The sequence below is a fragment of the Aptenodytes forsteri genome, unplaced genomic scaffold (assembly GCF_000699145.1).
Source record: "Aptenodytes forsteri isolate BGI_AS27 unplaced genomic scaffold, ASM69914v1 Scaffold185, whole genome shotgun sequence".
Taxonomy (NCBI): domain Eukaryota; kingdom Metazoa; phylum Chordata; class Aves; order Sphenisciformes; family Spheniscidae; genus Aptenodytes; species Aptenodytes forsteri.
The window spans coordinates 2,321,471-2,333,717 of record NW_008796214.1 but is presented as its reverse complement, the minus strand read 5'-3'; the positions used below and the strand labels follow the sequence as shown (position 1 = coordinate 2,333,717).

Genomic DNA, 12,247 nt, shown 5'->3' with positions numbered 1-12,247 from the left:
AAGGAAAAATTGCAAAGGCAGTACTCTTCCTAAAGGCAGTACAGTGTTTAATTGGATAGCTAAAATGCAATGATAAGAAATACAGAGATGCATTAGTAAGAACGATAGGATCAATTTTTTTATGTGAAGATAGTCTGTTGTCACTTAAATACTTAGATAAAAGACGTTATTCATATTTCAAATTCTGGCAATATAGTGATAAATATATTTATCAGAAGGTTATTGCCAAAATAATTTCTGCTTTTAACCAGTTCTTCTCCAAAAAGTAAATATTGTAAAATATTAAAAAAAATCCACCCAGGCAAATTATGACTTTGTTTTCTGTAAGGGGTGACAGATTATTATCTTCTGTTTACTTTCATTTTCTGCAAAATGTTGAGAGTTGCAGCTGCAACTTATTCCTGTTGAAGTAGCATGTGTGGGGAGAGGGGTTTATAAAGAGCCAGGTGAGACAGTCTCATCGTGGACCCAGTCCTGTTACAGCTTTTCACATCAAAGTAGTCTTACGATAGTTTAGAGAAGGTAAAATTTTGCTTCTTTGTCCATTTGTTTTTTGTGTGTGCGCTACTAAGCTGTGCTTATTATGTATACTTTCTTTCCTGATATTTGGAGAGAAGTGAACTTTGAAAAAGAGTAAGTAGTCATTGCCATAGGTTATGGTGAGAAGAAGGGCTTCTCTGCGTACTTTTCTTTACTGGTTGTTACACTTCTCTTCTAAGTTCTCCATACTTTTGTCTATTCCTCCCTGTCTCACTGTGTATTAGCAAATCGCAAAATGCACTTTGCATTTCTCTATGGCATACTAGATAGTAAAATATTTTGTGCATGTTGAGACTTTTTTTAATGTTACATGTGAAATAATTTTTAAGGAGCGTGACATGGACAGAAAGAAGATTGAGGAACTCATGGAGGAAAATATGACTCTAGAAATGGCTCAGAAACAAAGTATGGATGAATCATTGCATCTTGGCTGGGAACTTGAACAGATAAATAGGACTACTGAACTTTCTGAAGGTAAACATAGTAATACTTACAAACTGATAAAATAGAAAAATTGAAAGCTCAGAGGCTGGACAGCATTAGGAAATTACAGGTCCTTATTTCTAAAGTACAGAGTCTTTTGTCCTCTGGAGAGATTGACAGTTTGGGTTTTTTTGTTTTGTTTTATTTTGTTGTGGTTTGTTCTTGGGTTTTTTGGGTGGTTTTTTTTTTTTTTTACTCATTCCTATGTATCCTTGGAGATACAGCATACATGAAAAGTCTGTTCTTGTGATTCTTGTTCAGTTAAACAGAGGTGTAAAACCCATGAATACCTTGGAGTTACATTGTGTTGCCATTCAGTCGTCTATACTCTGTAGCACAGATCGTGAGTCTTCTTGCTTCACTGTTCTCAAAGTTAAGAGTGATTTGTTAAGGCTTCTCAGACTAATTCTTTGCAGAGATAGCTGTGGCAAAAATTTTGATTCTTCCAACATAGCATGCTTGGTCATACACTGGATCCCATACAAAGGATTTGTGGAAATTTAGAGAGAGATCCTCAGTTGCAGGAAGCAAATCTCTGCTGTGATTAGGAACTGTAGGATGAGTAGAACATTTCCTTTCATGCATCTGCAATGTTACCTGTTGGGTAAGGAGGATGGGTCATTAATCCTAACTAGCTCTATTCACCAAGAAGGCATTGAAGGACCATCAAAGGCTTCTAAATCCCCTAAGTCTAAAAATGCAAAGTCCAAGAACTCCAGGTAATAAGTAACCTTTTTTTTTAATGGTGTTTTTCTCTTACAGTGCCACAGAAATCACTTGGTCATGAAGTAAATGAACTGACATCAAGCAGATTACTGAAGTTGGAAATGGAAAACCAAAGTTTGCTTAAGACAGTGGAAGAACTACAAAGTGCAGTGGGTTCTGTAGAAGGCAGTAGTTCAAGGATTCTGAAAATGGAAAAAGAAAACCAAAGACTTAGCAAAAAGGTAATCATCAGTGTATGTTTGAATTGTGTATGAGTTGCCTAATGTTGCTTGCCATTTTCATTCTAAAGGGTAATTTTATGAATCGCTGTTATTTTGGGTAAAGTATTACTAGGGTCTAAATGGTGTTACGGTGTTTGTAAGCTTATGGTAAAAAAGAAAACCACCTCAGAGAGGTTTTTTCTTTTTTATTATGCTCTTTTGTTGATGTAAGAATGTGACCACTTTATTCAGAAAGGTTTTATACCAGTGAGGGGAAAAAAAAAATTGACTTATTGGGGACATAATGAGTAATGAAAGTGTTTTATGATACTTGAGAACGTTATTTTAATTTTTTTAATTGTTAAGCAGGGGAAAGTATGTGCACATAGGTGAAGACTGAGTGATAAGTCTAAGCAGAAAACTTGGTCGTCAGTCCTCATTCATAACTGAGAAAGAGAAGATGGGCCAAGGAATTGATGAGCAAGTGAATGAGAGGAGTTTGTCAGATTTATCTGTGCTGATCTACAATATTTTACTCTCCAAATTATGTATATCAAATAGAGTAATTTAGTCAGTGATATTTATAGAGAATAAAAATTGGAGAAAAACAGGGACTAATTACAGTGGAGTGAAATGTCTAAAGTTTCTGAAATAGCTCTTACTTCAGCAGATATTTCAGATGTTAGACTATTCTTAGAGAAGAGTGGGTAAGAGATAATTAAAAAAAATAAATTGAAAGAAATCCCTACTGTATTCCGTACTTCCATGCTTTTTCTGATTTCTTAACAATATGGTATTTTTTGCAGCAGCCTGTGTTTGAGTTTCTGTACAGTACCAGAAAGACAGCTAGGAGGGTACAAAAGAAAGGAATAAGTATAAGAAGCAAGCAATAGGAGGTCCTTGTGGTTGTCTGATACTGTTCTTACCACTTTGGATGTCTGGTGACACGTCCTTTTTCTCACTTGCCCCTAAAACAATGTTCTGAACAGTGATCACTTCAGCAAAAAGCATGAAGTTGAAGAAAATGTCTGTTATGAATCCTGTATACATAGTCTACTTCTATCTGGACACGCTTTCTCTTAAAACAAACCATTGAGTTGAGTATCAATATTGATAATATTGAGTCTTACAAATACAAGATACAGTGACCACAGGAACTCCGCTCCCAGTGCCCAGTTGGCAGTTGGGTAGGCGATGGATAAATTTGGTTCCCAGACGGAGGCTGACTGCATCCCTGCTGGGGTGATTGAGCCAGTTACTTCTCCTTCGCAAAAACCAATGAAAGTACCAATATCCCTGTAAAACGCACATTGGTCTGCTAAGCAAGGGAGCAGGAAAATCTGAATTGGAGAGGGAAGCAAAAGACTGGTCAAACATTAGTATTCTCATCCTAAGAGAAAGATTTAATTCAGGTACTGACCTAATTGATGCCATGCTTTTTGCGTGTTTCCGATCAACAAATTGGTTCACGGAGGAACAAATTCCGTTCTACTACCTTTTTGTGATTTTATTTCTCAGTATTATTTAGCAGCAATTTAATGTATAATTCAGGTAATTTGTTTCTGAAAGTATTCCCACTGCCTGGAGTCTGAGTTATGTCTGGACGCCAGGATTGGGGAATGTGGACAGTGGAGTTGACATAGAATATAAACCTTCCGGCAGATGATTGTTTAAAAATACAATGTGTATGTTGCTTCTGAGTAACTAATTATAACTTAGATGTGACAGAAAAATCATGCTTGGTTATTTTCACTTGTAAATAGTTTTGCTGTGTGGCAACATTAAGAGAGTTGGAGCCATTTGGCAAAACAAACCTGTATATTTAATTCCCAAGGAATCATCATAAGTATCTCTTGGACTAGTTAAGTAAGATCAAACAACACTTGACCCTTGTAAGCTAAAAGGGACTTGGAGGAGCAGTATAAATCTCACTAAAATGGATTTTTTTTTTTAAAAAAAGATGCTTGGGAAAACATCCATAGCCTAATAAAATCTGACCAATTTTTTTATGCAAAAGTACTTTATGTATATAATATTCTGAGCCAGGGAGAAAATTCTGGCAGAAGTAAATGTATTCGTATAAGAGATGAATTGTTTCAGATGAAGAATAGAAAATTGCATTTTATTCTTTCCTTTAACCTTCTTTATTAATTTCTATAAGGGTACCTTCAACTCAGCTAAGAGTAATACTATTGTCATTTTGCAGTACATTTTAAAAATTTTGTTTCTTTTTCCCTAGCTTGAAGAGCTAGAGAATGAAATTAGCCAAGAGAAACAAAGTCTTCAGAACAGTCAAAATTTGAGTAAAGATTTGATGAAAGAAAAAGCACAGCTTGAAAAGACACTTGAAGCACTTCGAGAAAACTCAGAGCGACAAGTGAGTAGCAGAATCAAAAGTCTTTCATGCTGCATTGTACTGTACTGTTCTCCTTTTGTACTTTTTTACAGGCATAAAGGAATTGTAAATGTAGCAGATTTGCCAAAACGACGTATCTGCCACAAAATAGCTTGTCTAAGACCTGCAGCCAGTGAGAGGCATGACTCATTTTTAGCTGAGGCTTTACTGTTAGTTTTAGAACTTTTCAGTGTTTTGTAATGCTTCTGTGGCTTTCATGGGCTGCGCATTTGCTATAGCTGCTTAGAGGGTGTAGCTCAGCCAAAATAGAAAATTGGGAACTTTGGAGGTAAGCCAGACACCTCTCAATGGAGGAAAACAGGTTCCAGACAGCTGGTCAGTGTTTGAAGTAATGTTGGGGTATTAATGAGAATTACAGCAGCCTGTCCCTCGAGGGGACCTGGCAGAGACCAGTGTAGCAGAGCTGGTCTGCTGCTCTGCTGCTGACTTTGTTCCTCCTGTGTCACTCAGTCTTGTTTGTCTGGGATAGAAACCATCATATCCAGCTTCATAATATTTCCCTATGCTAGAGTGTTTTCTAGCTGTGACTTGTAGGTGGATAGCAGGATTTATTTTTGGTTGTCAGAAACTGGCATCTGGGCCTTTGTAAAAGATTTGAGCTGTATTTGGGAGGGTACTGAACGTCCCTGACGTACCTGTATCTAAGGGGTGCTGACACCTTCTAAAGGTCTTTGCAGAGTACTCAGAGGACCCGTGGAAGGCAGCCAGTAAGAAACGAGTTATGGAAATGTCTGGAAATCCCATATTTAGTAATCAAGTCCTTCAGAATTACAACTGTAGTTATCTTTTATAAATTCCACTGATACTTCTTGATTGACATTTTTTAGTTTAATTTAAAAGTACAGTATTTTGGCGTACAGAATATTGTGTTTCAAAAATCCTGAAAATTTTTCCAGACTTAGAAAAGCACAAAAAAAAGCACTTGGCATTGAAGCTTTATTTTCATTTAAAGAGAACAGTGGGGATAATTTTAAAGAGAATATGCCAGCTTGTCTTGCTTAGAAGTGTTCATTGTTACAATAATTGATTTATACATTGTATTAGAAGTGTACTCTAGGGGAAAAAAGGACTAAAACTTTCTGGAATAAGTCATAAGTCCCAATTCAACCATCAGGGATACGTATATTGTTTTAAATGGGTTGGAGTAGGACTGACATTTCAGTGGGACTATTTCTGCTTAAAAATAATATATTTAGGAGCTGTGATGGATTAGCAGCACCTTTCATGTCTTTTACAAATCCTGTGCTGAAACTTACTGGAGTTGACTATACAAGGTTCATTTGATTTCATCAAAAATTATGGAGGTGTTGATTTTGATTTTTTCTTAAGTTTGGATTCTAGAAGCAGAATTCACGGAAGGTAATTATGCATGTTCAGTAACATAGCAGGTTACTATGTAAAGAAGTGTTACAAAGTTGTGTTTTTAGACACCTGTTAATTAGTTTCTCATTAATCGTTTCAGAACAGTTTGTCATTGCTGGGAACGGAGCCGTAGATCCTGTAATTAATAGTTACATTCAGACTTAAATATGAAAGAACAGTCTGTAATTTTCTGTCTGTTTTTCATTGCAACTAGCACTTTTGCTTTTCTCCAAAACAGTTTATTGTTGAAACATCCCTTATGCTATGTTATTAGTGTATTCTTAAATATTGATCTAAAGAGTTTTCTGGATTTTGCTGTTTGTAGTTACATACCCAAATAATTTCAAATGATTTGGAATAACTGAAGAAGTCAAGAAATAGTAAAAATTACGATGTAAATGCTGCCTTTATCCTTGAAGTAGATCTGGGAATATGTTACCTAAGAAAATAATTCAGTTCTAATATGATTTACTTTCTCTGGAAGCTGTTTTGGAACAGCATGTCCAAGGGTTCTTTGTAACTCAAAAATTAATGTAACTTCAATGTGTTTCTTCCCAAAATGTTATTGACTGTGATCAGGATGCCCTCATAGCCCACAGATCACCTCTATTTTTTCCAAGTGAAATAAAGACACTTTTGCGGCTCCCAAACTTCCCTCCATCTCTGGTTTGGTTTAGAACTTGACTGCAGTTTTGTTCTTTGTGGACACACATCTCTGGAAATTACAGACTTTAAGAAAAATAATCTAAATCTGGGTAAACACAAATGAAAATTAAATGAAGCTAAGAAATAGATACAGCTTTGTTTTAGTTTATGCTTCATTAGTTTTGTTTTTGTTATCTACTAATATTCAAGAGGAAGATATTTGAAGATTCACTGACTTATTTTGTTGTCAGACTTCCACCTGTGTACATACACAATGTAATGCTGCAAATAAATACCAGTAGAGTAAGAGAAATTTTTTTAAAAACTTAAAAGGGAAATACGATGTAGTCTTATTATCTTAGTAGCTTTCAGTTTATATATGGAAGTAATTACTTGTTGGCATGTCACTCACCGGAGTTTACAATTTTTTCCCCCCAAATTAGATTAAGCTATTAGAACAAGAAAATGAACATTTGAATCAAACCGTAGCTTCTCTGAGACAACGCTCACAAATCAGTGCTGAAGCGAGAATGAAAGAAATTGAAAAAGAAAATAAAATCCTTCATGAGTCTATTAAAGAGACCAGCAGTAAGTTAAATAAGATTGAATTTGAAAAAAAGCAAGTCAGGAAAGAACTGGAACACTATAAAGAGAAAGGGGAGAGAGCAGAAGAACTCGAGAACGAGCTGCATCATCTGGAGAAGGAAAAGGAATAATTACAGAAAAAAATAACTAACTTAAAAATTACTTGTGAGAAGATCGAGGCCTTAGAACAAGAAAACTCAGACCTGGAAATGGAAAACAGAAAACTCAAAAAAACTTTGGATAGCCTAAAAAATCTCACTTGTCAGTTAGAATCCTTAGAAAAGGAGAATTCACAACTCGATGAAGAAAATTTGGAATTAAGAAGAACAATTGAATCCTTGAAGTGTACAAGCATTAAAGTGGCACAATTACAATTAGAAAATAAGGAACTGGAGAGTGAAAAAGAGCAACTTAAAAAAAGCCTTGAACTCATGAAAGCCTCGTTTAAGAAAACTGAACGCTTGGAAGTCAGCTACCAAGGCCTAGACACAGAAAACCAAAGGCTACAGAAAGCCCTTGAAAACAGCAATAAGAAGATTCAGCAATTAGAAAGTGAATTGCAAGATTTAGAGTCTGAAAATCAGGCTCTGCAAAAGAACTTAGAAGAGTTAAAAATCTCTAGTAAGCGCCTAGAGCAATTGGAAAAGGAGAATAAGTTGTTAGAACAAGAGACTTCTCAACTGGAAAAAGATAAGAAACAGCTAGAAAAAGAAAATAAAAGGCTTCGACAACAAGCAGAAATTAAAGATAGTACTTTAGAAGAAAACATTGTAAAAATTAGTAATCTGGAAAAGGAAAATAAATCTCTATTTAAAGAAATAGTTGTATATAAAGAGTCATGTGTACGCCTGAAAGAACTAGAAAAAGAAAATAAAGAACTCGTGAAAAGAGCTACCATTGATAAGAAAACCCTTGTCACTTTACGAGAGGTAAACAGGAGTTAGTTACCATTCCCGTCATAATTTCTCTACATTACAAACAGATTATATCTGTATTTTTGAAAAAAGTTTTGTATTTTGTATTTTTTTATACCTTAATCTGTATACTGTCAGCATCTTTAATGGTTATAGTAGGGAAAGCGTTAGATAATAGTAATAACCAAACGGAATAATATAACCATATTACACTTAATTCTGTAAGGTTACTTACAGAGTGTCGTGGAGCCTTTGTTAAATGAACGTTGTTCAGATTCTTCATGTTAGTATTTGTTCTGGCTGAAACATTTCCCCTTCACCGTAATGTTCGAGACCAGATTTGAAAGGGAAGCTCTACAGAAGGGGAGGGAGTAAACAACTACAGTGAAATCATATTATAGTTAACAATGTAATGTCTGATATAGCTGAAAGCTGACAATTGGAAGGAAAGGAGAGTTAACACTTGAGTTATTCAAGTCATATAGTGATGAAAGACTCTTGCCTTGGCACTTCTAGAATTAAGACTACGTTATTTTATTTATATGATAATACTGACTGTAATTTTTTCTGTGTAAGGACTTGGTGAATGAAAAATTGAAGACCCAACAAATGAACAATGATCTAGAGAAACTTGCCCACGAACTTGAAAAAATAGGCTTAAACAAGGAGCGTCTCTTGCACGATGAACAGAGCAGTGATGACAGGTGAGAATGTCAAGGCCTACTTGGAACAGTGTAGAAATCAGGGTCTTTTTTATTGATAAAGATGAAATGGCTTTACAGACTTTTTGTGTGTACTCTTAGATTTTAAGGCACATTAGTAGACCCAAAATGGAACTTGCTGTTCTTTGAAATGAATAAGGTAGTTGATGTGCTTTTACATTCAGCTGTCTGTGAAAGTGAGTTACCACTTTTTGTTACTAAGAAATTTCTTGAAGTATGTCAGTAGATACAGGTATGTATAATGTATTTAATTAATGTATAATTAAAATGTTTTATATTCTAGCTAGCAGCAGGAACAGTAGCAGGAAAAGCTAAGAGGCCCAAAGTGTTGGGGTTTTTTTTTATCTTTTTGACTGCTTGACTGATAGAAACGGTTTTTATGCTTTAGTCACATACTGGTTACCTTAAACTGTCTCACTCTTCCCTTACAACTATTTCCTTCTAATTCTTCCTACCAAAAGGAAGCTGTCTGCATTCCCACTTACACAGGCTGGGAAGTATCCGATACTTGAGCGTCGCCGAAACTTCATACCGGCTCTATCACTCTACCACACCTGCCATTATAAAGCAGCTGCTATCCTGACATCTGTTTCCTCTACTGTATGTTGTGTTCTGTCTTATCCTGCAGGGATTTAGGGAAAATTCGTGACAGGAGAAAAGCAGACTAGTATGGGCTTCTAGCCAATCTTTATTTCACGATGCTATTCAGTTGTGCTCTTTAAAAAAAAAAAAAAAAAAAGCTGCTGTCATGATCTGTTATTACAACTGATTGTCATGAACATGTAGGCTGATTTTGGGCCTTCTATATCAAAAGAAAACCAAACAACTTTTTTTTTTTTCTTTCTTCAGTTTCTCTTTCTTGCTGCCAGTGCTCTGTTACTGGGGTGGTGCCAGAACCCTGTAGGGAGAATCTGTTACCACCTCTTTGTTTTCTGCTGGTGTCTTTCATCTGCCTTTCTCAGCTCACAGATGAGGAGTTCTTCTGTCAAGAAAAGTCCTCAGAACCTTGACTAGTGTGATTTCTTCTGATTTAAGCATTACTGTGTAGCATACAGTGCATAGCATGCATTTGGTTTGTCCTTAGTGAATATACCATACAAAGAAGAACCAATCCTTGAGCTGTGTTGAAGCTTAAACTACTTAGATGAAGAAGTCCAGATTGAGCACCATTTTTCTAAATCACGTTCTAGATTCCAAGTGGTTGGAGTGAGCGTTCCTGCAAAGGGAGAGAATATTGTTCTGTAAAGGTGCTTTTGCAGATTATACTACAGGAAAAGATTTATGAGTTTACTTCTACTTCACAGACAATGGCACTTGTCCTTTACAAGTGCTCATACTTCTAAAGATCAGATGTTGTGGGTTCACTTCTCATAGGTTAGTTGGTTTGTGACATTATATGAATTATGACTTTGGGCCATACAATACTAGTGTTTCCTTCGCATTTTACAGAATGATGGTATAATAGATCTATAAATTATAATTTGGAAGAAAATTTGGAATTACATGTGTGTGTGGAATGGGGAGTTTTATCCAGCTTTCATGAAATTATAATCTGTAAACAAACTTCTAACATACTTCTGGTACTTGTCATGACCTGTCATTTCTTCCTTTGCTTCCAGCTTAGCTGTGTGTGGGAATTACACAAATAAGTAACTTTGTTTTCATTCCCGCCACCTTCCCTTAGTGCTCTTCTAATGGGTATTCCTATTTCAAGGAATCGGTGCACATTTTCGCTGTGTAATATTGTATATTAAGAGCACAGCCCAGAGAGCAGGCTTAAGCATTGCATACTGGTTGACCTGCACTTGGCACATGTCTACTGCTGGCCTTAGATCTCTTGTAATTTGGTGCTGCTCAGCTGCACTGTCGTAAGAACAGCTCATGCTTAATTCTTTGCAGACTGCCTTGCAGCAGGAGATAATGCCTGTCTAGAAAGGTGTTTATCGCCAACTTGATTGTCCAGCCCTGACCATGTGAAAGCACCACAAAAGCAGATGGAATATTTGATGGTACAAGGTATTTGGATATCAGGCTGGGTATGATGTGCCTATTCAGGCTGCTCTGTGGGGAGGCGTACAGTAAGCTTTAAATCATGTAGGTTACCCAGAACATTATCTAAAGCCTACCTCTGAGCTCAGGCTTGTGATGGAAGAGTATTAGATGTGAAGGAATTTGGGCTATGCTACTGTTTCGAACTTCTCAAACCAGAATGTAGACCTGTCTTTAACAACTTCATGTAGAGCTGGATGATTGTGAGTGTGGAATATTTGTTTTCAAAGTGGTTGGTTTGAAATTGTGCTCTGCCACTGTCCTGCCTTTCCATTATTCTCAACTTTTTCATTCATCCAAAAGTATCTGGATTGCTTTCTTAATACTATTACCTAGGTGAGGCATCAGCAATTGTTTCATCAGGCCTGTCGAAAGCTAGGTTCATTATGGCCAAAATTACTTCTCAGTGTATTTTTGGTCTGCCTGTCTCATTTTGATGACAGAAACTAAAAATGCACAATTTTTCTCTGCCTGACTGGAGAGAGCTGCATGTGGTTTTTTGTTGAATGTTCTTGGTAGCACTTCAGAGTCTTTCTATCGGGGCCTAAGCTTGACCGTGTTTGATGAGTTAACTCTGAAATGTTTTCTGTTTTTTCTCTTGCCTTTCAAATGGCTGTTGTCCTTAGACAAAAGATTTATGGATTTTGACCCTGAATCTGAAATACCCAAATCTCAATGATACTAGAAAATTTGTACCATCTTTCATTATTAGGTGTTCAACTATTAGGTGTTTAAAAGGAAACTGGATATTGGCTCTCTGCTATTAGTCTTTTTCCTTCTTCTTTTTCTACATAATTGTATAACTTTTCAGTAACAGAAATTCTTATTTGTAGCTGAATATATGCTTCAGCTCAAGAAGATGAAATGCTGTCTATTCTACTAGTCACAGACTGCCTACTGTTTCTTAAGTTCCTGAGAATTACTCATCATACCTTAAAATCTAGGATTCTCATCCTACTACATGATGCTACTGGACAGCTTTCTACTTATTAATTCTCTTACCATTGGTCTTCTGCTCCAGTTCCTGACTAGATCTAATGCTGTTGTCCATTCAGGAGTCTCTTGCAATCTGTTCTGTTCACTAAACTGATAGATTCTTCAGCAGTCAAAATTTAAAAGGGGAATATTAGTGGTTTGTTTTATTTTATCCTACTGTGGGGAGAAGTGGGATGTTTTCCAGATTCTGAGCACATGTACAGTGACTGAACTGCTTGAAAGTGATTAATGAGTGTGGTTTTCAGTATTTTCTAAAAAGGCTAATAATTCATTAGAATAGCCTGCACTGACAGTTTTCAGGAGATGCTGTTCTAAACCGATATATTCTAAATCTGACCACTTCTCTTCCAAATATGTGGTTTGGGTTTTTTAGGTGCCCTCCAATATTGTAAATATGGTAAAAAATTAAAGCTTTACACATCAGGAGTGACAACAGTCTTAAAATATCAGCAGCTGGGCTGAGTGAGCAATTTGCACATTCATATATCAAATAAGTATGCACCTGCAAAGTACTATGTTCCATCTCCTTCCCTAGTGCCTCCTCTTCGTGAGCTGGCAGGAAATGGAAATTGATGAAAATCTTGCTCTCCAAATACTTCACATTCTAAT

General features: G+C 36.2%; 1 protein-coding gene across 1 annotated transcript in view; it reads left to right on the top strand.

Moving 5' to 3' along the window:
* Positions 1-12,247, top strand: part of CCDC88A (coiled-coil domain containing 88A) — a 79,114-nt gene that overhangs the window by 40,685 nt on the left and 26,182 nt on the right. The window contains 5 exon segments of the mRNA XM_009288461.2: positions 870-1,014; positions 1,786-1,970; positions 4,189-4,326; positions 6,816-7,886; positions 8,448-8,575. Coding sequence (XP_009286736.1) covers positions 870-1,014; positions 1,786-1,970; positions 4,189-4,326; positions 6,816-7,886; positions 8,448-8,575 — 1,667 coding nt within the window.